At 32.9% G+C, this 27199-nt stretch overlaps 2 protein-coding genes and 1 pseudogene across 3 annotated transcripts; all 3 read left to right on the forward strand.

Moving 5' to 3' along the window:
• Positions 1-1004: 1004 nt before the first annotated feature.
• On the forward strand, positions 1005-2935 carry LOC106764034. Its single transcript, XM_014648238.2, has 2 exons — positions 1005-1497; positions 2123-2935. Exons 1-2 carry the CDS (start codon positions 1178-1180, stop codon positions 2607-2609), a joined length of 807 nt encoding a protein of 268 aa, XP_014503724.1. The 5' UTR covers positions 1005-1177; the 3' UTR covers positions 2610-2935.
• A 6384-nt stretch (positions 2936-9319) lies between these two features.
• On the forward strand, positions 9320-9927 carry LOC111241597 (annotated as a pseudogene).
• Positions 9928-15869: 5942 nt separating this feature from the next.
• Positions 15870-25928, forward strand: LOC106764052 (putative cyclin-B3-1). 2 transcript variants are annotated; one of them, XM_014648262.2, is made up of 23 exons: positions 15870-15977; positions 16142-16208; positions 16305-16368; positions 16464-16496; positions 16966-17023; positions 17141-17189; positions 17284-17365; positions 19244-19301; positions 19793-19850; positions 19932-19986; positions 20114-20140; positions 20226-20289; positions 20430-20475; positions 20567-20660; positions 21965-22010; positions 22313-22654; positions 22734-22853; positions 24199-24288; positions 24399-24560; positions 24649-24705; positions 24985-25083; positions 25258-25436; positions 25512-25928. In XM_014648262.2, exons 1-23 carry the CDS (start codon positions 15963-15965, stop codon positions 25645-25647), a joined length of 2001 nt encoding a protein of 666 aa, XP_014503748.1. In that variant the 5' UTR covers positions 15870-15962; the 3' UTR covers positions 25648-25928. The 2 variants fall into 2 exon arrangements, with proteins under 2 accessions (XP_014503748.1, XP_014503756.1); XM_014648270.2 differs by having other exon boundaries at positions 17156-17189.
• Positions 25929-27199: the final 1271 nt, after the last annotated feature.

Below are 27199 nucleotides of genomic sequence, written 5' to 3' on the forward strand. Positions count from 1 at the left end.
TATTTTTTAATTTGAAATCATCCAACCACATTTTGACACGTGTGCAGTGTCAAAATAGTGTCAAAAAATGGTGTTAAAATTTTATTTTCCTTACTGAAAAGTTATTCTCGGTATAAACTTTGTAAATAAATTTGCTAGGTATTTACGGGATTGAATATGTTTCACCATTTCTTTAAATATCATGATTGAAAAATAATTTTGGAAGATTGATTTCCGTTAATGATGTGATTAAGTTTACATGAGAAAAAAAATAAAAGATGTGATAAATAATATTATATTAAAGAATAAAGAATGATTTATTTTTTTTCCTGTGTTTTTATCTTAAAGGATTTTTTCTAATAAGGTTTTAATGAGACACGGTCTCTTATCAATAGACACGCAAAAAAAAGTATTTTCAAAATAATGATGATCCATTGATTTGTTATAAATACATGTGATTGATTAATTTGTTACAATGTTCATAACATGGATTAAAATGTACATATTTCTATGTATCTTTTTAGATTACATTTTGAGTATCCATTCTTTCTTATTTCTTTTCTTATCCTCTCTATTATTAATTTTATTTTATAACAAAATTATGTATAATAATTGATAATATATTCAATTATCTTCATTCTTAAAAAAATTCAACTAAAACTAATAAAATTAAAATTACTTTTCCTTAGTATACTATATAATATTTATGGTAACTTAAAAACGGTTCATTTAGAAATTAAAATTCAATTATAAATTATACACATAAATATATAATAATCTTTCTAATAATTTCATTAAATACATTAATTAATTATTTAAATAATTAAAAACCATTTACAAAATTAATTATAACAAACCACACCACCTCATTTTTTTCCGCGGGTCATAACAAGTAAGTGTTCGGTTTTGCCCTAATATAGAGTGATTTAATGAAAGTGAAAAATAATGCAAAATGAAAGTGGCAACATGCCAAAGGCCAAAACTTTGTCTTTTAATTTTTTTTCATCTTGATTTCATTTGATGGGCACATTCAAAGCCACTCAAAATAGTTAAGAATGACACAACGAAAGGCTCAAAATTTAGCTTCAGCGCCACACACGTCACCAATGCAAGAGACGAAAACAACACAAGTCTCTCTTTTTCTCTCTCAATCAGATGAAGGGCTGAAATCTTGGATACCCTTTGAGCATTAAAGGCCATGGCTTTTCTTCTATCTAACCTCAAACCCTCTCTGCTTCCCCAAACCAAATCAAAACCCATTTTCCAAACGCTTCCATCAGCAAAAGCAACAACTTCTCAGGGTACTTCTTTGTTCTTCACCTCATGTGCTACTCCGCTTTCCACCCTCCAAACTCCCACTGCACAGGTTGCTCTTGGGAGCACACCAACAACTGGTGCCAAAGATGAGCACCAGCAGCAAAAGGATGAGTTTTATCTCAATCTTGGTCTTGCTGTGAGGACCCTCCGAGAGGACATGCCCTTGATCTTCGTCAAAGACCTCAATTATGACATCTACAGGTGATTTTCTCATCTGGGTATCTAGTTTTCGTACTTGAGCTCTGTGATTTTGGTGTTATCTGTGTGTGGTTTTATGTTTGATTTACGAGGTTTAATATAGGGGGAATGGGTTTTTAGTGTTGAATTTGATCATTCTATAAATGAATTTTCTCCTTGTGCGATTCTGTGTGGATGGGTGATTTTCTGTCACATTTAATATGGCTTTTGAGTTTTCATCTTTCAGATGTGTGCTCTTGTCTCGTGTTTGTATGGTTTTCTGTTAGATTTAAAACTTTCCCGCAGAGTAAATTGGGTTTTTCAGTGTTGAATTTGTTCATATCAGTATTTGAATTTTCATCTGTGTGTTTCTATGCTGTGTGTGTATGTGTGTGGTTTCTGTTAGACTTAAGATGTTTCTTACAGGGAAACTGGGCCTTTTGGTGTTGAATTTTCAACTGAGTGGGTGATTTTGTGTTCGTTTAAGATGATTCTTACCAGGGGAAATGGGCTTTTGAATGTTGAATTTGATCATCTCAGTACTTGAATTTTCATCTTTGAGATGTGTGCTTTTGTTGTAGGTGTTTTTGTGTGTGGTTCTTCCTAGAGGAGGAAATGAGTTTTTTAAGGTTGAATTTGATTATTTCAGGGATGATATAACATTCAAGGACCCTTTGAACACATTTACTGGTATTGAGAAGTACAAATTGATCTTCTGGGCATTGAGGTTTCATGGTAAAATTTTGTTCCGTGAGATTGCTCTGGATGTGTATAGGATATGGCAACCTTCAGAGAATGTGATATTGATTAGGTGGAACCTAAGGGGTGTGCCTCGGGTTCCATGGGAGGCTAAAGGGGAGTTTCAAGGCACATCAAGGTACAAATTGGACAGAAATGGGAAAATTTATGAACACAAAGTTGATAATTTAGCATTCAATTTTCCACAGACCCTCAAACCAGTTTCAGTTTTGGATTTGGTCACTGCCTGCCCTGCAAGTCCAAATCTAACATTTTCTTGGGGTTCTGTGGATTCCAACACTTCTTCATGGATAGAGTTTTATCAATCTGTTAAGGACACATTGGATCAAGAAGAGGGGTTGCTGCCACAAGATTGTGTGGCTACATGTTCATGGTGACCACTTTTACCATAAACTGTTCCATAGATGATATATATATTATATATATATATATACTATAGATTGTAATAGGTTGGTTAGATATGATGAAATTTGATCAATAGCATAAAATGGTTTTTCTCTAAGGATAAAGTGTATATAGATATAGGCAGTGATGCAGAAGAGTACAAGTTGCCAATTCTGATGTTGGAGGAAATGAATGTTTTTATGTCAGGTGAGTTTTCACAGATGAGATAGATCTATATGCTATAATCAGAATTTTATAATGCAGAATTGTTTTGATTCTCTTACAGAATGAAATCTTGCCATTTTTGTTTCTCATATAATTGTTTGTTTAAAGATTGAACATTCTTAAACAGATAAAATTTTACACTCTCTTTCATCCTCCTTGTAACAGTTTCCCTGTAGTTAATTCTGTGCATATTTATGTATTTGTATTGGTTAAAATACAGAAAAATGATACTTTCATACAAATAAATTTTTTACATCTATATATCATTCTTTTATAAACATTTTACTTTTACACTGTATAAAAGTGTGTGATTATATTATTATTATAAAATCTGTATATGAAATGAAAGCCATCGTATAAATTTGATTCCATTGACCATGAATTCTATTGACTATTACCTTTTTTGCACCTTACTGTTAAGAGGGTCATCCCATAACCATTAAGAAGTATTAGATGAACCTTGCATTAAGAAATTGAATGATAATAAATATAACTAAAATTAAAAATCATTATTTCTTGTTATAGTATCACATTAAATATATTCATATCTTTAAACATGTATATTTTAATAAAATTAATAAGTGATGAACCTTTTTTACTAATATTTAAAACTTAGATAATCTTTCAACGATTTATAATTACTTGAAGAATTTATTTTAAATTATTTTGTTTTTTAATTTCGTTAACAATGCTAAATTTGACAGCGAGCAACTAATTTACACATCATTCAAGCTTTAACGGCCAAACAAATGTATTTAAAGAATAGAATTAAAAGCACGTTTAACATAAGAATACATAACATTTTTTTTTCTTGACTACACTAATTCTAGTAAATTTGATTGAACCGTTCTCCCAATTGTTTACATGTAAAGAGTTTCTTCCTACACCTTTATAAATTTCTTCCTGCTTCCACATATAATTTTTTTGTCTTTTTCTAGATTACAGTATGGTTTTGAATTTTGAATTATGCAATCTGAAAATAAATAAAAAAATCCTGGATATTAAAATCTGAAATCTTTTTGGGTTATATGATTTTTATAAAAAGTAACTTTTAGATTACATCATCTCGAAGTAATTTGATTTTCGAATTGCATTATCCAAAAGTTCAATTTAACTCGTCAATAAAGAAAAATGGGAAATTTTTTTATAGGAGAGTGTAGAAAGAAGTCTATAGATGTGTAGGAAGAACTTGCCTCGTGTGCAAATTTGTGTCTTTCCCTTTAGGCTATTTTTTTTTTCTTTCATCTCCATAACTTTCTTTTTGCACTCCTATAATTTTATATACTTTTTCCTATTTTTCGATTGTATAATTCGATTTTATTTTTATTTTTTACGTTTAGATTATATAATTTGAAAGCAAATAAATACTTTCAGATTATGCAATAAAAAACCATTTTTTTCTAATAGAAAAAAAATTCCAGACTGCATAATCTGCAGATAAAAAATAACACCCAAACTGTATAACCTAAAAGCTAAAGGACTTCTATATTTTTAATTTAGCAGTATTTTTTTTAAAATAACTTTTGAATACCAATGCATAATTGAGTTTTAACTTCTGGATGGTACAAAAGTTAGTCTTAACTTTCAAATATTGTAATCCGAAAATTATTTTTTTAGAATAAATGCTTTTGGATTTTATAGTCTGAAGAGGGGAAAAAATTAGTTACAAGAAAAAAGTTATGGATGTGTTGGAAGAAACTACCTAATTTTATTATACGTAAATCCATCTCTGTAAAACAGATTCAAAATATATTTAACTTATTATAAATAAAATTAGTTTTTATTGTAACATCCAAAATTTACATAGTATATATACTATATAGAGAAATTATCACATATTCAATAAAATAGAATAGTTAACAAGATTAATAAGATAAAGTTTCATTATAGTTATACAAAACATAACTATAAATTTTACTTTATATACAAGCCAGTTGAAATTAAAATTATACGTTGAACAACTAATTTAAGGAAGACTAAACATCTATTGATCCTTCATCCAAAGTTTGTGCTATCAAAACATCATTACCCTCTGTTCATACTTACCAGATGGTCATCGTTAAAGAGAAAAACAACATATACAAAAAAACAAAACAAAACACATAAGAAGGGTAAGCTAATGATAAAACAACTCAACATGGTACAATAAAATTTCATCATATATCACACTTCACACATAACATAACAAACATCTTAATCATATAATAGACTTAGACTTGATCATTGTTATATAGTATAAATGTCGAGTCATGACTAGTTCTGCACTTGTGTGGTGAAACAGTTGACTCACTCAAAGCTATCACGCAAGGTTAGTCCATTAAAACGCCTTTTGTCAACTAGAGAAAGGCCCACATGCTAGAACCTCTTGTTACTCTCACGACATGACTCATCTCTCTCTATTTGAGCAAGGATGATCGTTAAAGTGTCAAGATAACCCTCATTCTGACTTCTTACATTTATACTAACAATAGTTGATACAATCACAAAGAGTTCTCCTTAGCCTTGCTACATAATTCTACAGCTTCAAAACTTCACAAATAACACCCCTAGACCTCCCATGACCTCTAATATGCAAATTTACCAACTTCTACCACTTCCAAATGAGATTATAAGCTACTATGGACTTAAACAAGTGTATACAAATCATTCTAAACTAGTTTTAAACTATTTTACCATAAGATTTCACCACAAATAGACCAAAACTTCACTTTAGAGATGAAGATTTAATTCCAGCAGTTCTAGCTCATTTATGAGCAACTTAGGGATCTGAACAGGTCACAAATGACTCTAAGACAGACCTCAACCACTCCAATACACCTAAGAATCCCTATTTCCAAAATTCACCATTTTAAACCCCTAATTTCCACACAAAACCACTTCCAAACATGGCCAACAACTTATCACTCTACTCTAGATCACAATTTACCAAGTTACAACTATATCAACATATAGTATGTACAAGGTCTCTAAAAAATAACTATTACTAAAACAATAATACTTATGTACAAACAAATTCTAAGTAAACCTAATAGGCTAATAAACAGTCTCTTCAGTCTCTAGCAATGACATATCAACACCTATTTCACTTTTTGCTCATACCCATAAGTGATCATTGCAAAAGATAAAACCAGACACAGAAAATAAAGCAGGGTAAGCTAGTATTTAAAAAGAACTTTGATAATATAAGCTGTCAGATAATATATTCATTCAATAATTGTAATATTATAACAATAATGTAAAACACAAAATCAGTTGACTCTAGACTCAACTGTCCAGTTACACACTTTGACATATCTATATTCAGTATAGGTGTGCACCCGTAGTAGGATTTATATTCTGCAAAGTTATAAATGTAAAGGTTATCACCTTACTACTCACGAGGTTAATCTTTTATACATGGAACAAAGTTTAGAGTAAAAACCTCTTACTATTCTCTTTCTTAACCCCATTATCTCTATATGAGTTTAATGGTTGGTAGTATATCAAGATACCTACTTTCAAAATGCCCAAATGGCAAAGCTTACACTATAACACATCATCATCAATTCCCCTTAGATTGGTTCCAACATTCTTAATTCCACATCACATATTATCATTTATAATATCTTTTATAAACTAAAATATCACCACATAATTTATAAGTATCACATCTGAAAGTTGTATTAAATTGTGTTACTTTTGCCAACCGAGGCCATCTCATTCGCTTAGCTAGTATGTACAAGTATACTCACTTAGTGAATGAAAAAATTGCCCATCGAGCTCAACACTAGAGCTCCCATACTTAAAATACGAACATAATTCATTTAGTCGAAACTCACTCGCCTATCCATTGGAAGATAAGGTTACCCTGAATATTAAGCTCGCCCAGCGAGGGTAAAGTCAGTGAACTCATTGACTTTGTTTTTGCACAGCGAGAAAACTCGCCCAATGATAGGAAAGTTAGTAGCTCTCTCACTTTGAGCTTGCCCAGCGAGATTATGCTTGCCCAGTAAGTCTGCATAATTATGCAGAACAATAATTTTGCATAATTATTGTTGTAACATGAGATAATATCTTTAGAATCTTTCTAATTAAAGGAAATACATATATAATATTTTGTTTTCTTTTATTTTTCCTAGTTTCCCTATTTCCCTTTTTAGGAGAACTAGATTATTACAAATAAAGGGTATCAGAATGTATTTTTCAATGATTCAGAATAATAAAATCAGTCATATTTTCTACATGGTATCAGAGCTTGTCTGATCCACTTCCGCTGTCTTTGCTGTCTGCGCGGCGACCCCCTAAAAATCTCTTTTTCAACTTGTACCTTTGTATCTTCAATGGACAGTCCTACTCCAGTTTCCCTAGCCAAGTTTATGCTTATGATCCTTAGAATCTTCATGACCAACAACAAGTTGGTTTCCTCTAATAACAGCTAAAGTTGGGTCCTTCTCCAATGCCTAAACATTGGCACTCTCATTGGCTTCCATGCATATGCACCCTGATAACGGTCTAAAAACCGTTATTTTCATACTTAAATTTAATATCAAAACACACCCTTTATGACTTAGAATGAGCTTAAAATCAAGTAAAACACTTAGTTGAGTCATGAGAGAGTCAAAAGTTGGTTTTAGAGATATTATGCTTGTTTTAACATTGTTTTGCAGGATTTTAAGGTGAATTGAAGATGGAAGTGAAGTAAGGTGGACTTAGACCCGTGAAAGAGGAGGAAAAAGGATGAAAAAGGATGAAAAGAAGGGTCAAGTGAACTGCTGAGCGTCAAAATGGATCGTTGAGTGTTCAGAGCGATTAGGGGGAAACTGCTCAATGGCAAAACTGGTCGTTGAGCGGTCCAACGACTAAAGGGGAAACCGCTGAGCGGTCAACTTAGGCGCCTGGGCGGTTGTCTACTTTTATTAGCTAGATTCTGTAATCTTTCTGTTATCTTTTTGGGCTTATATATAGCCCCAGTACGAATTAAAACATAATCTTTTGGCAGAGAGAAACATCCAGAGCTATTCCACACACCTTGGAGTAGGTTCCTTGGATTCTTAGGCTCCAATCTACCAAGTTTAGGGTTATTTCTTCCATTCTTTCATTACATTTCATCTAGTTTCACCATGATAATGGTGAACTAAACCATAGGTTGTTGGGGAACAATGTAATCTTTTGAAACTCTCTAATATCAAAATTCTTATCTTCTTTATATGCTTGCATATGCTTATCTATATTAATTGTTGGGTTCTTCACCTTTGCTTAATGCTTTTATCGTTTAACTCATTCGGTAAACGTTGTTTGTCTTTATTGATACGGGAACGTACGGTAATGTCATGAACTGGGGGGAATTCCTTGATTATGCTAATATCGCCTAGGAATAGAGGTAGGACGATCAATTGTAATTTGCTTCTGTTTATCATGCATTATTAATTGCTAGGGGAAGCTAGGGATAGCAAGCTGGTAATTAGTAATAGGTTCTTTTCGCCAAGGAATTGGGTTAAGGGTAGACCAAGAAAGTTTGCATGACAATTTGATAAATAAGCGAATTAGATAAGAAAAATATATATAAGAGGGTGAATAAGATGAAATTGTAAACCCCAACAACTTCATTCATTTATAGTTTCTTTAGCCAATTGATTCACTGCATTTGCATGTTTACTTTTGTTTTTGCATTCAAAACCCAAAATTAATTTCTTCTCAAGTCTTATGCGATTGGTTTACATGAAAAGTAAGGCCTAAGAGTCCTTTGGGAAACGATACTTGGACTTACCCATTTTATATTACTTGATACGATCTGATACACTTGCTAGAGTGTTAACGCACCCAGAATCAAAGAGACCTAAAGTCTCCTAGGAACCCTAGAAAGGCAACTGCCTCCATTGAACCAACCGTCGCCAGCCGCAACCCAATCGATCTCCGATGTCGATCACCATCGGCCACCGTCTGTTGTTGGCAATCATCGTCTGCCGCTGACCACCGTCGTAGTTTTGACCGATGACCAATGGATCTGGATCGTCTCTTCGAGAGCGACCTAACCCTGGTGGTCGACGTCTCTCTGTGCCTCTTCTCTTCGTCAAATCTCGTGTGTGTGTTTGTCATGCGTCATTGTCCCGATGTCGGAATCACATCGCGCTACTTCCGGTCGACTCCTCAGACGTCCTCCTCTCTGTTCTGACCTTCCATAGCAGAATCTGCGTCTTCTTTGCTTCTCACTATTAGCCGCAAGCTTCATTCTTTTTTTATTTCTCGAGCAACAGTGCTTCCTCTCCGCTGATGTCGTTGATGTGCCAGCTCCCAATACTACTTCTCCCGCTTTCGTCATCTTCTTCTCCATTGAGAAGGGTTCTCTGCCTTCACAGGCTTTTCACCACCACCATCCTTCACCTCTTTATTTCTCTCTAAATCCAGAAACAATAAACACAAACAGAAAAGGCAAAAGGGATTTTTCTAGTGAGATCTAGGGTTTCCATCGATTCGGTGAGAGGATATTCATCAAACGACCTCGGCAAGGGAAGGTTAGGAGGTGGAGTACTAGAGCATGGATTCGGTGCCTTCGAATTCACATGGAAACCTCGATGAGAAGATTTCTCAACTCATGCAATGCAAACCCTTGTCCGAGCAAGAAAGCTTTTTCGTATTGGAGGAAAGTTTCCAGATACAAATTACTTGTTTATGGGAGACTATGTTGACCGTGGCTATTATTCTGTGGAAACTGATACGCTTTTGGTTGCCCTTAAAGTGCGTTATCGTCAGCGTATCACCATTTTGAGGGGAAACCATGAAAGTTGCCAGATTACTCAAGTTTATGGGTTTTATGATGAGTACTTACGGAAGTATGGTTCTACTAATGTTTGGAAGATCTTTACATATTTGTTTGACTACTTTCCATTGACAGATTTGTTTGACACCATTCTTCCTCGTTCTTATGCGACTTTGATTGGTGCTTCTTGCCAACATCTCCGCTGCTTGTGCCGCGAAATGCACTGGCACTTGTGGCCAAGCCTGTCTCCACCATCTGGTTTAAATTATGTGATTCTCTCTTGCAAATGTGATGTCCCTGTTGGCCTGTGGCATGAAAGGGAGTCTATTTCTGCAGTTGTGATGTTCTAGTCAACAATTTATCAGCCTTGTTAGCGGGTGCTTTGATGTCGTTGTCGCTATAGTTAGTTGTTGTAACCTCTATAGTTTTTTGTTGTTGCCTCAATAAGCTTTAATGTCGTTGTTGTTGTAGTCAGTTGTTGTAACCTTTGCAGTTTGTCGTAGCTACCTTAATAAGTTATCGTATTTTCTTCGGTCAAGATTAAGAGTGGCTCGTGAAGTGCACTAGCCGTCGTTTCCGTTGTTTGTTGTGAGGGGAAATATTTTTTCAACCCCTACAGAGAACTTTCTTCTTGGGCTAGAGTTTAGAGGTTAGCTCGTACTTCTTGTGATATAGTGTTAAGTATCACCTTTTAGGAGTAGTCCAGCAGAGAATTTTGGACCTCTAACCTGCCTTTGGCCTTTTGATGCCATCATAAGTCCCAATCTTTATTTTTTTTTTTTGTTTCTGCCAATGCTTTGTTATAACAGGTCACTAAGAGTTGTTCTTTGAGACTGTCCGCTAAATTGACTCTTTCAAAGTTATGGGATCTATATTTGTCCCTCGTACAGATAGACTCTCACCAATTCTTCCACTTTCACGTTCTGCCGCTCAATCGTGAGGAGAAGAAAGTTCCAGCCATTGTAGGGTAGTGTAGTCTTTGCAGGTCTGTTGTTGTTAGCCTCTATAGGATAGTTGTTTCCTGAAGGCCTCCAATATGTTCAGGGGAGTTAAGTCCCTAAAGGTTTGTTGCTACTCAGGGAAGTTAAGTCCCTAAAGGTTTGTTGTTGTTTAGGGTGGTTAAGTCCCTAAAAGTTTGTGGTTGTTAGCCTTTTAGTTCCAGTTGTTGCAGGATAGTGTAGTCCTTGGAGGTCTGTTGCTGTTAGCCTCTGTAGGACAGATGTTTCGTGAAGGCTTGTAGTTGTTCAGGGCAGTTAAGTCCTTGAAGGTTTGTTGTTGTTTAGGGTAGTTAAGTCCCTACAGGTTTGTGTTTGTTATCCTTTGAAGGCCTCTCATATGTTACTCATGGAAATCATGTTCTTGAAGTTTTGTTGTTGATCAACACTATTGATGCCAATCCAGTTCCTGCAGTTTGTTGTTGTTCGTCACTGCAGGCCCATCATCTATTCTTGTAGTTTGTTGTTGTTTGTTGTTGCAAGTCATCATCCATTTTGGGTGGAAATCTCTCTCGTCCATTGTTGTCCAAGTTGAAGTTTCATGGTGCTACTTCGCCCCTGTCCATTGTTGTCCAAGTTGAAGTTTCATGGTGCTAGTTCGTGATAACGGTTGAAAATATCGTAATTTTATACTTAATTTTGATATTAAAAACACCCTTTTTGACTTAGAAACTAGCTTGGAATCATGATTTTGTTTAAGTTGTGTGAATAAGGGAGTTGAAGGTGAACTTATTGATTTTATGCTTAGATTTCCTTGTTTTAACAGAAATTGAGATGTTTTGGAAGATGAGCAAAAGAACCAAGGAGTCGGAGCTCAAAAAGAAAACAAAACAGCGAAAAAAAAGAGAGTTTTGGAATGTTGCCGCTTGAGCGGTGGAGAGTGTAGAAAAGACGAAGTGTTGAAAAAATTCGCTGGCGCTGAGCAGCAGTTTTGTACCGCTGAGCGCCATTTTTGGCGCTGAGCGCTGTTGACGTGGACCTGGACTAATTTTCTGTTATTTTTGTAAACTATGTTAGGGTTTAGACGACCTAGAGGGTATATCTTTTGACAGAAAGAGGCACATAAACATTTTTTTCACCCATCGGAGGTGGATTTTGGATGCATAAGCTCCAATCTACAACTTCTAGGGTTCTATCTTTGATTATTTTCATTACTTTCATCTAGTTTCACCATGTCTATGGTAAACTAAACCTCCATTGTTGTTGGGGAACTGATGTAATCCTTTGAAACTCTCGTGTATTGAATTGATTTTTAATCTATAAGCTTTACTTCATTAATTGTTAGGGTTTTTCCTCTACACTCTTTGCATGCCTTGTTTAACTCATTCAATTGCATGATCATTGATTTTTTTGATATGGACACATACGGGAAAATCTAAAACTGGGGAAATTCTTCCAGAAGCAATATTACCTAGACATAGGGATAGGAGGATCAGTTGCCTTTAAGCTTCTGTGCGAATGTAATGAATAATTAGTTACTCGGGATACAAGACATTGTGAACTAGTAATTAAGAGTAGGCTTTCTTCACCGAGACATCGGGTTTAAAGTAAATTAGAAAATGGAATTAACATTAATGAAGGAGTTGAATTCATAAATACATGAGTGGATAGGATAACTCGAAAACCCCAACAACATAATCATCCCATATTTTATACACCATTCACCTGCGTATTCTTTTGGTCAATTGATCAACATTTGCATCCATATTTACTTTTTGCATTATAAACACAATGATTTTCGTTCTCAAGTCTTAAATAATCAACAAATCACATGACTGTTTAGGCCAATGAGTCTCTAGGGAAAACGATACTTGGTCTTACCATTTTATATTGCTTGATACGATTCGGTACACTTGCTGGAGTCTTAACAGTTCGCCCTCGTGCATTGTTGTCCAAGTTGAAGTTTCATGGTGCTTATTCGCCCTCATCCATTGCTGTACAAGTTGAAGTTTCATGGTGTTAGTTCACCCTCGTCCATTACTGTCCAATTTGGTTTATTGACGTTCTCTACAATTGAGTTTGTCTATTCCAAGCTTGGTTCATACAATCTTGTACGATCCAGCTTGAGGGGGAGTGTTGTAATTAGAGATAATATCTTTATAATCTTCCTAATTAAAGGAAATAAATATATAATCTTTTATTTTATTTTATTTTTCCTAGTTTTCCTAGTTTCCATATTTCCCTTTTTAGGAGAACTAGATTATTAAAAATAGAGGGTATTAGAATGTATTTTTCAATGATTTAGAATAATAAAATCAGTCCTATTTTCTACAATTATGACTTACTAGTCTTTGCAACACAATCTAATACTTATTCGAGATGCATAACCAACCAAAATTCTCAACTTATATACAATCAATTGATAACATTCAGTACAAACACCATATAGATCATTCAATCATTTCAAAGATTCAAACATATATAACTCATAGACCAATTACAACATTTACAATCCAACTCAACATGTCAAAAATCATCTGACAATTAAAGCACAAAATTCAATCATCATACAAGGATAAATTAAAACTTGTTCATCAACTAAAATTAAACTAATTAGTTTCCCTTACCTATTTGATAATCAAATGAATATAAGAACTCTATAATCGTTCCTACAGCTCCAAAAGCCTCATTTTCTCCTATAAGTCACAAAAACTTGATCAAGGCATATCCTTAGTACCACTGATCAACAAAGAGTCTTATGGAAGACTCATACTTCAGATAGAGAAAAACTCAAGTATGCATAAAATGCTCAAACCTAAAGAAAAGAGCTGAAATCAACTTACTATGTTGAAAAATTTGATTATTTAGAAAGGAAGATCTTGCCTCAAGATCACTTAGATGGTCTCTGATCTCCACACAAATTAACAAATGATTAAAAATTGTAAAGAAAAGGCAGAAAGCTCTTTAAGAGAAAATTTTTTAGAGAGATAATGCGTTTTAGATAATAAAATTCTTTAATAGAAAATCCTATTTATGCTTTTGATTAAAATGATTGAGTATCATTATTTAAAACATTCTACCACATTTAATACATGATTTTTTAGACTTTTACAATAGTAAAAATTAATTACATTATTATAATTCAAAATTGTAATTGTAAATTAAAAATAATATATTAAAATCAAACTACAACTGTTTAATTAAATTTTAAATATTAAAAAGTAAATTATTGAAGCAAAATAAATTTAACACTAAACTAATTATAATCAAAGATAAGGACTAAAAGTAACATTATTGTTTTTGTTGATAAGGGGAGCACAGTGTTAGCTAAACCAACTCTCTGATGTGTGTTTTTGATGATGACAACACATAGTTAATAAAAACACATGTGTATGTACTGTGTACTATGTTATATATGCTTATGCCCACTGTGAGATTTGCACATGCATATTTGTGGACATATTGTGTTGATTATTGCATTCAATTGTGTTTATATAGTGATCATATATGTGTATGCATAATATGTGTTTCGGAAATGGAAAAACCACATGCACCAAACATATTTGTATGACTTAATAGATCACAATGTTGTGTTAATCAATTAAAGTCATCAGACAACTTTAGCTTTTAAACTGTTGTAAAACAACAAGTTTTGAATCGATCACGTTATATGCTAAACCGATTAAAACTCATGTTTTTGCACAAATATTTTTCAAGGTGTTGTGATGGATTTTGAGAAGAAAAGTTTTCAAAAGTGTGCTAAGTGTTGAAGCCTAATCGATTACATGGATCATGTATTCAATTAAGCCTATTAAAGATTTGAAAACTATTTCATGCTTGTCATAACTATTTCAACGGTCATATTTTTTAATATGTTGAATAAACATTAAATGCAAATTGATTACATTAATTGAGCATTCAATTAATTGCTTTGACTGCTATTAATATGTTATAAGAGTTTAATGTAACCGATTAAATTAATAGCGTAATCGATTAAAATGCGTCAGATTTGACTAACTCTATATATAGACGCATTGATTGAATTTCTGAAAGACAATTGAGATTAACATTTTCATATCTGTTTCAGATTGAGTTATGAAGTTTTACAGAGGTGATAAAACGCTCCAAGAAACAAGAACTCTCATGGTGTACAAGTCTTGAAGGTTTCTTGAGGGACAAGAATTGATTGATTTGAAGAGTCTAATCCTTTTGCACAACTGAGGTGCTTGCTGTGTGATCAGGAGTTTAGCAAACGCTGAGTGTTGTTGTTTCCCTATGTGTGTTGTTAGGAAGAAGAACATGTGGTTCTTGACATTGAGAAGGTTCTCAAAGGGGTGACTATAGGAGAGGATTGTTTTTGCTGCTAGTATGTTGTATTTTAGCTATATTAGATTAGTGAGTTAGAGAGGTGATTTAGATTTTGACATTGTGGTTGTTGTAAAATCCTTTTTGTAAAAACTCAGATCTTTATCGTGCAATTGACTTTCAATCTCGGGTTGATTGGAAGGATGTAAGCAGTATTGGCCGAACCAGTATAAAACTTAGATTTTAAGTTTTCTTCTCTCTATTTCTCTACATTGATCGATTATATTATGTCTTTATTCGAATACACATACTGTTGCATTGCATACATTTTTGCTTGTTGTTCAAGAAAGTTTAAAGACTTATAATATTTGCGAAAAAGATTTCAAAAGCTATCAATTTTATAAAACACCAATTTATCCCTTCTTTGTGTGAGAAACAAAACACATCCTTTTTAACAGTTTTTGTTTTATAAAAGATTTTTTTTTTCATGACCAAAAATCATGATTGATAGAATGGGGGAATAAGAAAATTAAGATTATTAGAAATGAATAAAGTCTCTTTTGGTTGATTAGTAAATATTGTAGAAAAGTATTTGTACACAATCTATAGAAATTATTAACATAATATGTTGTTTTTACCACGATAAATGATTTAATAAAAATAACATGATAGTTTATTAATTTCACCAAAGTACTTATTTAACTCGGAGAAATTAGTTTCTATTTCTCTCTACGGGAATATTTTGGTGAAAAAGTTAGTTAAAAATCATTTCCCGTTAATGTTATTTTCTATAAATGTTAATTTTTTTTATAATTAATAAATTTTTCCAATTTCAGAAATTAAAAAGAATTCTTCTATGAAACACCAAAATTATTTTTTATATAAATCGTAATAAATTAAAATCGTATTTGCGTTGACTTAAAACTTATTTACTATATAATTAAAAATAAAAAGAAATTCCTATTTATTTATTTTATGTCTTGTTTGTGTAAAGCAGAAGGGTATCAACGTAAAAGCATGTAAATTCAAAATCTAAAGACAAAGGCGCGTGATTTTCTCATTCAATTTTCACTCGCTCTCAACGGTACATTTTTCTCTTCTTTTTTTCTCTGCCAAGCTCTTCAACACTTCAAACCAATACCTCAATGGTTTCTCTCACGGTAAGGATTTCACTTCCAATTTTCACTATTTCAATTTGCACCTTCCAATCATTTCACTCTCCGATTTTCAAATTTCGCACAATCCTGCTATCATTCTTCACGAGGTATTCACCTTCGATTCTGCCTTTAAACCCTAATTCTTGTTTGGTTCTTGCATACTTCAGGAAAAATCCAGAGTGGGCTCAACTCGAGCCTCTGTGGTCGCTGCTGCCGCCCAATCTCGCCCAAGCGGTATATATGTATTTGCTTGATTTTTTTTTCTGTGTTGTTTTTTGTTGCTCTCGAAATGCTATATGCTTTTGGTGATTTTGTATGTATATTGAGCAGTGGGTGGTAGGAAATTCAAGGTATTTTCGGAAATTGACCGGACTAAAGCTGGTGATGGGAATACGTAAGGTTTCTTTTTTTTTTTTTTTGTGATTGGGAATTTATAGCTAATATGTATGTGTAAATATTATTCAGAACTGATTTTGATTGTTTCTTTAGGACTTCTGCCAGAGGAACAGTTGCAAATTCAAGGTATGGTGCCTTAGTGGACTTCAAATGATGTGCTTTCTGATCCATGGGTGGTTTCTAGATGCTGAAATCGTGAATATCTGAAGAAATCTAATGTTTTGTCAAAATGATTTTGATTAATTGTTTGCTTTTATGAGATATCAGATAGATAAGGAAGCCCTTTAGTCGTGTCACATTAGGGAAAGGGGTTTTAGATAGCCGAGCTTTTAACGGCCTCTTGTAGTTCAAATTGGACGGGCTTGTCTCAAGATTGTATCTTTTATGCTATATGCTATTCATATGAAGCCTGAATCTGCTGGTCTGTTTTGTGTTTTTTATGTCATTGCCTGAAACAGTTGTTTTTTGTGAAACCATGACAACATTTTGCAGAATGATATTCATTTCTTGTAGATGTTCCTATATGCCTGAAATATGTAAAAGCACTGTAGTGATCTATCTATATGTTCTCGCTCCTCCTTTGCAATTTATGCAGAAGGAGTACCGTGGTGGCTGGCAAAGGGAATATTCTTACCAGTACCAGTAATCAAAAGGTAACAAACATTCTGAACTCTAATAGTTTTTGAGGTCTAAATATTTGTATTCTTGAGTCTGTCCTTGGTTACATTACACTCCATATGTCGAACTATCATGCAACTTTAATGGTGAAGGGTGGTCTCAAACAGAGTATGGATAAAAGTAGTGGCAAATATGGTACTTGTAAGTATTAACTGAACTCATTTTTTGTGTTAAAATTGCGTGGAATAACACACTTTTCATTTTCGCTTATTCTGGCTTCTAATACTAAATACAGCTGTGAGAAAGGCATTGGCTGATGTTAGCAATGTTGAAGAAAAGTTAACAGCAGCTGTTGGGCATGCTAACTCAAAAATGAAGTAAGAATCATATTTATTGTGGATAGAAAGAAAGTTAAAGGGAGGTGGTAGTATTACACTGTTTAAATAAAACACTTGCAAGTTATTTTTGGATACTTATTTTGTACAGCTATATAAAAATTTCATATATATTTATTCTCACATATCAGCTGATATAGACTCCAACTATTGACGCCATTCTTTTGTGACATGTTTTGTTTTGGATTTTCTGATAGATTGCTCGATAATATCCAGTGGCAACCTAAACATTTTCACCTTTGATTTTGTTTGAATATCTAGAAATTTTCTCATAATATTTATTGTATCTTAGAGTGTGTTAAATATGGATTTCAATTTCATGGGTTTTCCACCTCACTAATTAGGATTGAGAGTTGGGAGTCTAGTGATCTAGTATTAGTAAAAAATAGTGGTTTATGAAAGTATTTTGTCTCACGTCATATCACTTCAACTGTCAACCTTTCTCGTCCATGCTGGGACACGTTTGCCCTAGTTATCTCCGGTTATATCCTACCCACAGGTCCCAATTGGCCACCTTCCCATTGCTATGTGGCTCTATTGGACCACTGACTTTTCTTGTTTGATGGTAACTTTCATTTCTTCTTTCTGTCAGTATTGTCATTAGTTCTAGACAATATCTGTTCCTAGACAATTTCTGGTCTAATTGTGATTTTGTCCTGGTTCTGGCTCAAATGTAGTCCAAACCCAGTTCAGCTCCATTTTGGCGCATCATTTTTAATTTTCTTTTCTTGTTAAATGTAACAACAAACTTAGTTAGCTTTGGCTTTTGAGTTTTAGTATATTAAATAATCCCTTGGGAGTGATTTCATATTTCATAGTATATTAAATGATCCCATAGGATTAGGAGTCTAAATTAGAATAAGTAAGTGGTTAGTGTTTATATATTTTTTTTATCATGAAGTCATGTCTGTTTAAGATTTTGAGTAGTTTAACTCTCTTTGTCCTTACTATCTCAATCCTTCAATTTCAACAAAATGTCAAAAATTAACCACACGAATAAGTTGCTGCACAGAAGAAGAAAGAAGAGCAAGAAAATTGTGTTTGCATGAAACACTCTCTGAACAACCCCGTTCCTTTTGTTATTCTTTTAAAAACTTATAATAATAATATAAACAAAATAAATGAAAATAAAAATAATATTATTCTCTTTTTCAACTAAACAACATCTATTACCATCCCATTTTCACCTATTTGTCTTCTCTTTTGTCACCTACCTACTTCCTCTTCTATTTCTTTTCTCTCTACCAAACACACCTAGTCTGAAATCACATTAAATCATGTTTAGATTATTAATTAGTTTAGTCTCTATCCTTCTATATATCCTATCATATAAAACACTTAAGCTGATGTGTAGAATCACATGAATATGTTATAATTAAGTAGGTTAAGATGCCTTCTCACACTAGAGATCTTTGTTCTTGAGAACTGAACAATTTTCAGAGACCCGTCTTATCAGATTGAAGCTTAATATTCCTCTAGAAGAATGGGGCCAAAAACGATTTGTTGCATTTATCTATTATATGGTTATAAATAATAATATTTACACTAGGCATAACCAAGTCTTCTAGATTCTTAAGCTCCTTAATGCAAAAATCTCTTGAATTATTTCATATTTTAACAGCTTTCCTATGTTTTGGTCACATGGACCTTTGACATTGAAATAAAATTCAATCTCTAGACGCTTCACGTAAAAGAAACTGATCTTGTGGTAATGCTTCACGCGTAATAGAATTTGATCTTGTGATTTTGGTTTTTGTCATGCAGACATTGATCCAGTATTCTCTCCAGTTGCTTGATAGTATATTATTTCCTCTAATGTTTGCTTCATTATTTGATTTTGCATCTTATGTGCCTTTCCAGGGTTTTAACAGGTTCAAGTACAAAAATAGTGGGTGTATCTTTGAGGAAGTCCATAACGGTATTTTACCCACTTGACTGATTGTACCAATTTTCTGTTAAGCTCATGTTTTTTTAACATGATAAGTGCTTTATGTAGAGGAGTACTCCTTTTACTGGTGTTAGTTAAAGACTCAATACGCCAAAATGACCAAATCGATGAAGTTTTGGCTATGTAATCTACGAAGTGAAGTATAAAAGCATAATAAAGTGAAAAGAAGTCCTACAAAACCATTAACCCTATTTTAACACTTCTATTTTCTCTCTTTGTTAAAAATATATGATTATGCGTAATATTTTTTTAAAAGTTGTTTTTCTGCTTTTCCAAAGAGCTCCATCAGGGAATCTTTTTTTTCATTCGGAAGTATTAACGGTGGTACATCTTAACCTTTCATTATCTTGCTGAGATGGTCATGGTAAAAGGGAAGCATTTATAAAATATAAAACATTAATTTAAACTTCCTTCGGTCTATACTAGGATGAAGCACTGATAATTTTTCTTGTTTAAATTAGGGAAGAGTGCAAAGAAATAATAGTAAAGCTGATGTTCGGTTAGATGCTCTCAATAAAGGTGACTGATTCATTACCTCATGACTATTTTTATTGTATTTTGGAAGTTTAGAATATCATTTAGAAGTTTTTCTCCCTTTAGATGATCAGAAGAATAATACAAAAGGAGGCCAATCAATTTTCTCCACAAAGGACAGGTACTTAGGATACTGTCCTTTTTTCATCTTACATTTAATAGGATATTAAAGTTATTAATGGTTGATTTTTATGCTTCCGAGGACTTCATTACAGAAATTATATTGCCTTTTATTTTATATTTTGCAGGTTTACATGGAAGACTACAGCTACGAGGTTTCTTAATATTTCATTTTTTTGGTTCAAGTGAATTTTATGAATGACGTGAACTGAAACCAGTATATTCTTTGTCTTTTCCAAGCACTACAAGGAAGTCTTTACCAGTACCAAGGAGGGTAATCAGAGAAGATACGAGTATAACAAAGGTAATATTTCTTGTTATTGTTTGTCTTTTCTAACGGTAGAAAGTTCCAAAATAATATAGCTCATTCAGATTGCCATATTTTTCATTTTTTTTTTCAAAATCCTTTTCCTTTTCTTATACTTGCATTTTGCTTCCTTGCAGGAAAATGTTAGTTCTCAAACAGCAAAAGGCCAAAGTTGTCTTCCCTGTAAGAAGTTGTGGCATACATAACCACTTTGAAAATGTCAATGAACTGACATTTGCCATGTTAATTAATTTTAGTATGTTATTGATTTCAGCTAAGGCAACAACAAATAGAAGAGATAGCTCCCAACTGGTTAATGCAAGAAGCCATCTATGGAAGAATCGAGTGAGTGATGGTTTTGTTCTGACGTAAGTGATAATTAATCATATCATCAGCTTTGTTCCTGCTTCCTTTGTTGTCAATTATGCACTTCCGGTACATTTTATCTGTGTGATTAGCTTTAAGCTGCAAAACTGAGGAATGTAGCTAGTTAGCCGATATAATTACGAAGTGATGTCTAGAAAGCCTATACTAATTAGCTGCATCGACACTCTGCATTCCGACGGGCCAAAGAAGGAGGCACTTAAAGGCGGTGATATTTAGATTACCCTTTTCTAGCGTAATCCACAATATGATGTTGTTGATCTTTTGGACTATCTAATGCATTCACAGTATATAATTATGAAGTGATATCTAGAAAACCAGTACTATTAGCTGCATTCACACTCTTCATTTTGATGGACCAAAGGAGGCACTTGAAAGGGGTGATATTTAGATTGTTGATCTTTTTGACTATCTAATGCATCCACCGTATATAATTATCAGGTGATGCCTAGAAAACCGATACTAACTAGCTGCATCGACACTCCGCATTTTGATGGCCAATTAAGGAGCCACATGAAGGAAGTGATATTTATGATTACCCCTTTTTAGCGTAATCCACTTGATCTTTGACTATCAAATGCATCCACAGTATCTTTGACTGTCAAATGCATCCACAGTATCTTTGACTGTCAAATGCATGCACAGTATCTTTTACTGTCAAATGCATCCACGTCAATTAACTAGTATTTTTTAATCGCAAAATACTTGTAATACTGCAGTATTTGCTGTCCTAACTCAATCAAATAGAGACAAGTTCCTTGTGCAAACGAGAAGACAATAAATATATATTTCTATTTAAAAGAAAAGGTAATTGCTCCTAAATGTCTGCTGTGAACTGTCACCACGGCTGCTAATATTGAACATTTTCTAACAGTACGTAACTACTAATGATATGTTTAAACATTCTGATATTGAATTACTACTACTTTCCAACAATAACTGCCCGCAAAAGTTTTTGACCTGTCCCCTCAAATAAAAACAGTGGCCTTGCACCATATACAATGCACGGCCTCACCCTAGTATGTACTGAGATTTGAATTTTTTTTTTTTGGACGAATATAGGACAATAGGAAGTGGACTTTAGGGTTTAGGAACAAGAAGACAGATGGATGATTTTATATGTACAGAATCTATGAAATAGGACATCATTATCATATTTAGTTTGTAGCTGAAGGCCTGTTTATGCTCATCATTAACGATTAACATTCTTGATAAAAGATTAATTATCAATTGATAGACCATATTAGTATATTAATTGTTCCTTTCATGCAATTCACCTGTTATGCAGGGTTCAGCCTAATGTTTCACATGCATCCTTAAGGAAGCCTGCCAAGGTATGTTGGCTGCACTATGTTGTCTGTAGTTTGCTGTATAATTATTGATAAGGCCGAACAGTATAATGTAGTTTGGTGAAGTAAAATATAGCAGTAAATCTTTTAACGCATACATGTATATGATATGATTGATACTTGCACTGTTGTTCAAGCTCTAAATATTTACTTGGTTCATTTAATGACATAATGAAGTGTCTTCTCAGTCGTAATTTCCTCTACATTTTGATTTTTTTTCCCAACTTTGTGAGAAGTAATTGAAAATTTGTAGAGTGTGAACCTGAGTTTTACCTTGTTCGTTTCAGCCAGTCGTTAAGACCACACTGAAGGCTTCCATTGCGCAAAGGACTTCAAAATCTAAATCCATATCAGCTCAGAGTAAATTAGAATCAACTATTGCAACGTCATCTCAGAACAAATCCATATCAGCTCAGAACAAATTAGAATCGACTAGTGCAACCTTATCTCAGGAAAAAGAAACAGTTTCTTTGTCTCTTCCTGGGAATGGCTCGACAGTTTCTGATGATGCAAATCAAAGACATCTTCCGTCTGAGAGCACACTAAGAACTGATCTGTCAGAGATTATTCCAAGGAAAAAATCCAGCCGCCGAAAATCATATACAAGTTCATTAATTGAAGGATCTAAGGTTTCGATGCTCAAATGAAACTACTAGTTGCTTTTTAGTTTCCGTAAATTTAAATGACATGTAGCCCCTTATTTTGCAGTTTCTCAAGGAAAGTGAAGTTAGAGAGCAAGATAACCTACCCAATATAGATAATGAAAGCAATCAATTTGAAGTTTCTGAATACGTTGATGACATATATCAGTACTATTGGGTTACTGAGGTAATACTCGTCGTGCCTATGATGTCAGCTACTTTTTATGTTATGTTATCCTCTTTGTTACCCATTACTCTAGATATGTACTTTTTTTGTAGTTGAGTAAATTTATTCTTTGATGATATTAGATGTTTGAGAGGTTGATAATATAACATGTGGTTGAGAGGTTGATACTTTTAACAACTATGAGACGTTGATGCTTCCTCCATTTTTTTGCTAAAAATCTTTCTCCAAGTGCGCTCATGCCACAGTTGTAGTATTTGAAATTCTTGAAATTTTGATCTACTGCGATTTTTGACTTCCCCTAGAACGACCTCATCTCATAATCATCAGTCTTCCTTACTATTTTTTTTACCTTGATTCTTCTTCAAGAATAGCTCCAGCTGCATAGATGTCTATGACTCAGCTACCTCATCTCATAATCATCAGTCTTCCTTACTATTTTTTTTACCTTGATTCTTCTTCAAGAATAGCTCCAGCTGCATAGATGTCTATGACTCAGCTATTTGGTTTGCACTTTGTTACTCGTTACCCTAGAGAAATAATTTTCCTTTTATAGTTGAGTGAAGTTCTTCTCTAATGAACGTGCTTGTCTATTTCTTTCTATTTCCCTCCCATTCCACTGTAGGCTTTAATAGCTCCACCAAGTATGGAATTAGTAAATATTTTTCTACAATAAACATTTTTAGATTTGTAAGCTATGCATTTAAGAATAAAATCCCACGTCGGATGTAAGTAGTAAACGTTTACTTTGTGATTTGCCCCCACCAAGCCTACATATAGAAGCTTTGGTGGAGCCTTTAAATCATCCCAAAGTCTTCCCATAATTTTAGTTTATTTGGAGAAAAATTAAGAGAGAAAAATCTTTTTGAGGTTCTTTTATTCTTTTTTTTTTCTAATTTCTTACTTTGGCCACTGAATTATTGTTTTTCCAAAAGTTGACTGTATTAAATATAATTTAAAAAAACTTGACAATCGACCAGCAACTATCGTAATCAGCACTTCCAATGCGCACACTGACACTCAATGCAATCAATATATACAGTTTTTTTATATATTTTAAAAATCCTTTTATACGGAGGTCTTGATTCAGTTGTAATTTTTTATTTTGATGTTTAACTCTTCTCCCATATGCTTGAATAAATACTTTATTACACTAACAGAAGGAGATGATGCAACCTTGTTCAGCTTCTGTCATCGTTTGAAGACATTTTTTAACTGATTTTGTCGCTTCCTTTTTGGCGTAATCATACCACTGGGCTCATCTATACAAATTTATATTGTACATTTTATCAATATCCTGTAGTATCAAATAATGTTTTTATTTATTAAAAATTTGTTTCAACTGCAGGCACGTAATCCAGCTCTAGCAAATTACATGTCAATTCAGACTGACATTACACCACATTTGCGGGGCATTTTGATCAACTGGCTAATTGAAGTAAAGGATTTCCATGGCTTTTCTTTCATCATGTTGTTTCTTCATTTTTCTTGTTCTGCCGATTACTTATCATAGTCACTTTCTTTGCCTATCATCATTGGCTGTTGTAGGTACACTTCAAATTTGATTTGATGCCAGAAACACTGTATCTCACTGTTACGTTGCTGGATCAATATCTCTCCCTGGTGACTATCAAAAAGACTGATATGCAGTTAGTTGGCCTTACAGCACTTTTGCTGGCTTCAAAGTATGAGGATTTTTGGCATCCTAGGGTAAGAAGCCATATTAGAGCATGTACACTTTTGAAGAAAAGATGACATGCTTTATCGGGCTCACTTTCTTTTGTTGCATCTGTTCCAGGTCAAAGATTTAATTAGCATCTCTGCTGGGTATACTAGAGATGAAATGCTTGGAATGGTAAGAAGTGAATATTAAAATACATACGTAATTGCACTTCTCCCTTTCATCGTCATGTTTAAGAGTGAACTTGAATCTTGATATATTTCATAGCATGTGATGGATGCCTTAGCAAATTGGTGAAATTTTCATTCAGATAATACGGATTGATCGCACTATTCTTTTTACTGAAAAAATATGAACGAGGAAGTTTACACGTGCCAATTGATATATTCTAAAATTTTCCGCGTTCAATTACTTGAAGTTTTATACTAATTTGTCGTTTGGTTCTCTGTACAGGAAAAACTTATTCTTAGAAAATTAAAGTTCCGTCTCAATGCTCCTACTCATTATGTTTTTTTGGTGCGGTTTCTGAAGGCTGGACAATCAAATAAAAAGGTATGTAATTCAGCATGCATGGTCGTACAAATTTAGTTTATCCTTGCAGCTTAACGTTATGGGTAAAAAATCAATTTGAATATGAGAAATCAATCGGTCTTTCCAATTGACTGTTCTTTGCAGGAACACATCAAGTTTGATTTCTAACATTTTGTCTTGAATTTATTCTTCTAGATTGAACACATGGCATTCTTTCTGGTTGACTTATGCTTAGTTGAATATGACGCTTTAGCATTCAAGCCTTCATTACTTAGTGCATCAGCTCTCTACGTTGCACGGTGTACTTTGCAAATATCTCCACCATGGACCCCATTACTTCACAAGCATGCGCGTTATGAAGTTTCACAGCTCAGGCATTTACTCAAACTTTCTCTATCACTTTTAAAGTTTGCGATGAATTCCATTTATGCTGACTGTAACATTTGTAGGGATTGTGCGGAAATGATACTCAAGTTCCACAAAGCTGCTGGGGTTGGAAAGTTGACAGTTGCATACGAAAAGTACTCTAGACCAGAACTCGGTAAGGTTGCAGCAGTGAAACCTTTGGACGTACTTCCCCTGTGATTTGGACGCACATAAACATGCATGAGGAGAACCGTTGGATGTACTGTGATTTGAACTGTTCTCTAGTTATACATCTGTTACATAATATGATATTCCTATGAACACTCTAGTTATAATATGCCTTAAGATAGGAATTAAATTCGAAAAAATCTCGAGGTTTTATTTTCGTCGAGGTTTTCTTGTGTACAAACATGATTCTAGTTGTAATGGGGTACTTTTTTTTTGTTAAAAACAAATTGATTACTGTTATTAAGTCCAATCTACGGAATATTTATTATTTATCTTTGCAGTTTAAGGAGACATTCACTTGATTATCATTAAATGAAAGTTTTTGAATTTATCTGGATCATTCATTTATAATATATAAATTTATTCATTGAATTATTACTAGGGACATCAAATATAGCAATCACTTAATTTAATTTTTGTGGAATAAATTACAGATTAATTATTTTATCAAATGGATTATTACTGAATAAGATTTTTCATTCTTTAAACATATTAAAAAAATGAAATGAAATGGAAATATATTTTTAAATTTTGTTTAAGTTAAAATTAGAAAATATCAATATTTATTTAATTTTATTAATATAAACCTAGAGAAAAGGTAAAAAGAGAAAATAAAAAAGGTTTAATCATAATTGGTTCCTTGTGATTTTTGTTTGTTTTTTCTCAATTATATTTTTATTTTTTAAAAATTGAAGCAAATATCATGTGTCAATTATTTTTTAAATATTTTAATATTTCTTTTAATTATTTTTATTTATAATTTTTTTCTTTTAATTAAAAAAATATAAAATAAAATTATGGTGTGTCAAATGACAGTGTCATTGCATTAGGTTCCTTGTATTTTTAAAGAACATTAAACTCTTACATGTATATTTAAAAAATATAATTAACATTTACATAATTAACTAAATATAAATATAAATAAACTTAATTTTGTTAAAAATATTTATAAAGATTTGTATATAAATTAAATTGTGTTTGAATTTACAAAAGGATAAAATTGTTTAATTTTAAAAAAATAGAACTAAATTGAGATAAAATAAAAATATAAAGATTAAATTGAGACTAATGCAATGACACATGACTTGACAGTGACACATGATACTATCAGTGACATGTCACATTATTATTGTCACGTGTCAATTTGACATGTGATAATTTTTTTAATTTAAAAAAAATAATAAAAAATTTAGAACTGACATGTGATACTCTTTAATCGTGTTAATACGAAACTAGCGACAATTACTTCATTTTTTTAAAACTAGAGATCTAATTGAAAAAAAAAAATAAATGACTTATTTAAGAAAAGTTACCAGAAATAAACACTAACTATATGATTAAAAAAAACATGATTGTAAAGTTGAAAGTTTATTATTAGTCAAAAAGAGGTGGTATGGATAGATGATTTGTAGAATAAATGGTAAAAGGGGAGAAATGGGAGTTTGAGATCTTTGGTAAGGTAAATTATGATTTATTAGGATTGATTTGGTTATGTAAATGGTTTAGGAATGCATGGTAGATAAGAAGGTTATGTTTTTAAATG

The sequence above is a fragment of the Vigna radiata genome, chromosome 1, assembly GCF_000741045.1.
Source record: "Vigna radiata var. radiata cultivar VC1973A chromosome 1, Vradiata_ver6, whole genome shotgun sequence".
NCBI classification, from domain to species: domain Eukaryota; kingdom Viridiplantae; phylum Streptophyta; class Magnoliopsida; order Fabales; family Fabaceae; genus Vigna; species Vigna radiata.

What these genes read in the sequence shown, in the direction of transcription:
- LOC106764034 (XM_014648238.2), top strand. Translation starts at nt 1,178, where the DNA reads ATGGCTTTTCTTCTATCTAACCTCAAACCCTCTCTGCTTCCCCAAACC. An exon ending in CTCAATTATGACATCTACAG is followed by an intron (nt 1,498 to 2,122) that starts GTGATTTTCTCA and finishes TGATTATTTCAG; the next exon opens with GGATGATATAACATTCAAGG.
- LOC106764052 (XM_014648262.2), top strand. An exon ending in GGAACAGTTGCAAATTCAAG is followed by an intron (nt 16,497 to 16,965) that starts GTATGGTGCCTT and finishes CAATTTATGCAG; the next exon opens with AAGGAGTACCGTGGTGGCTG. An exon ending in TATGAAGTTTCACAGCTCAG is followed by an intron (nt 25,437 to 25,511) that starts GCATTTACTCAA and finishes TAACATTTGTAG; the next exon opens with GGATTGTGCGGAAATGATAC.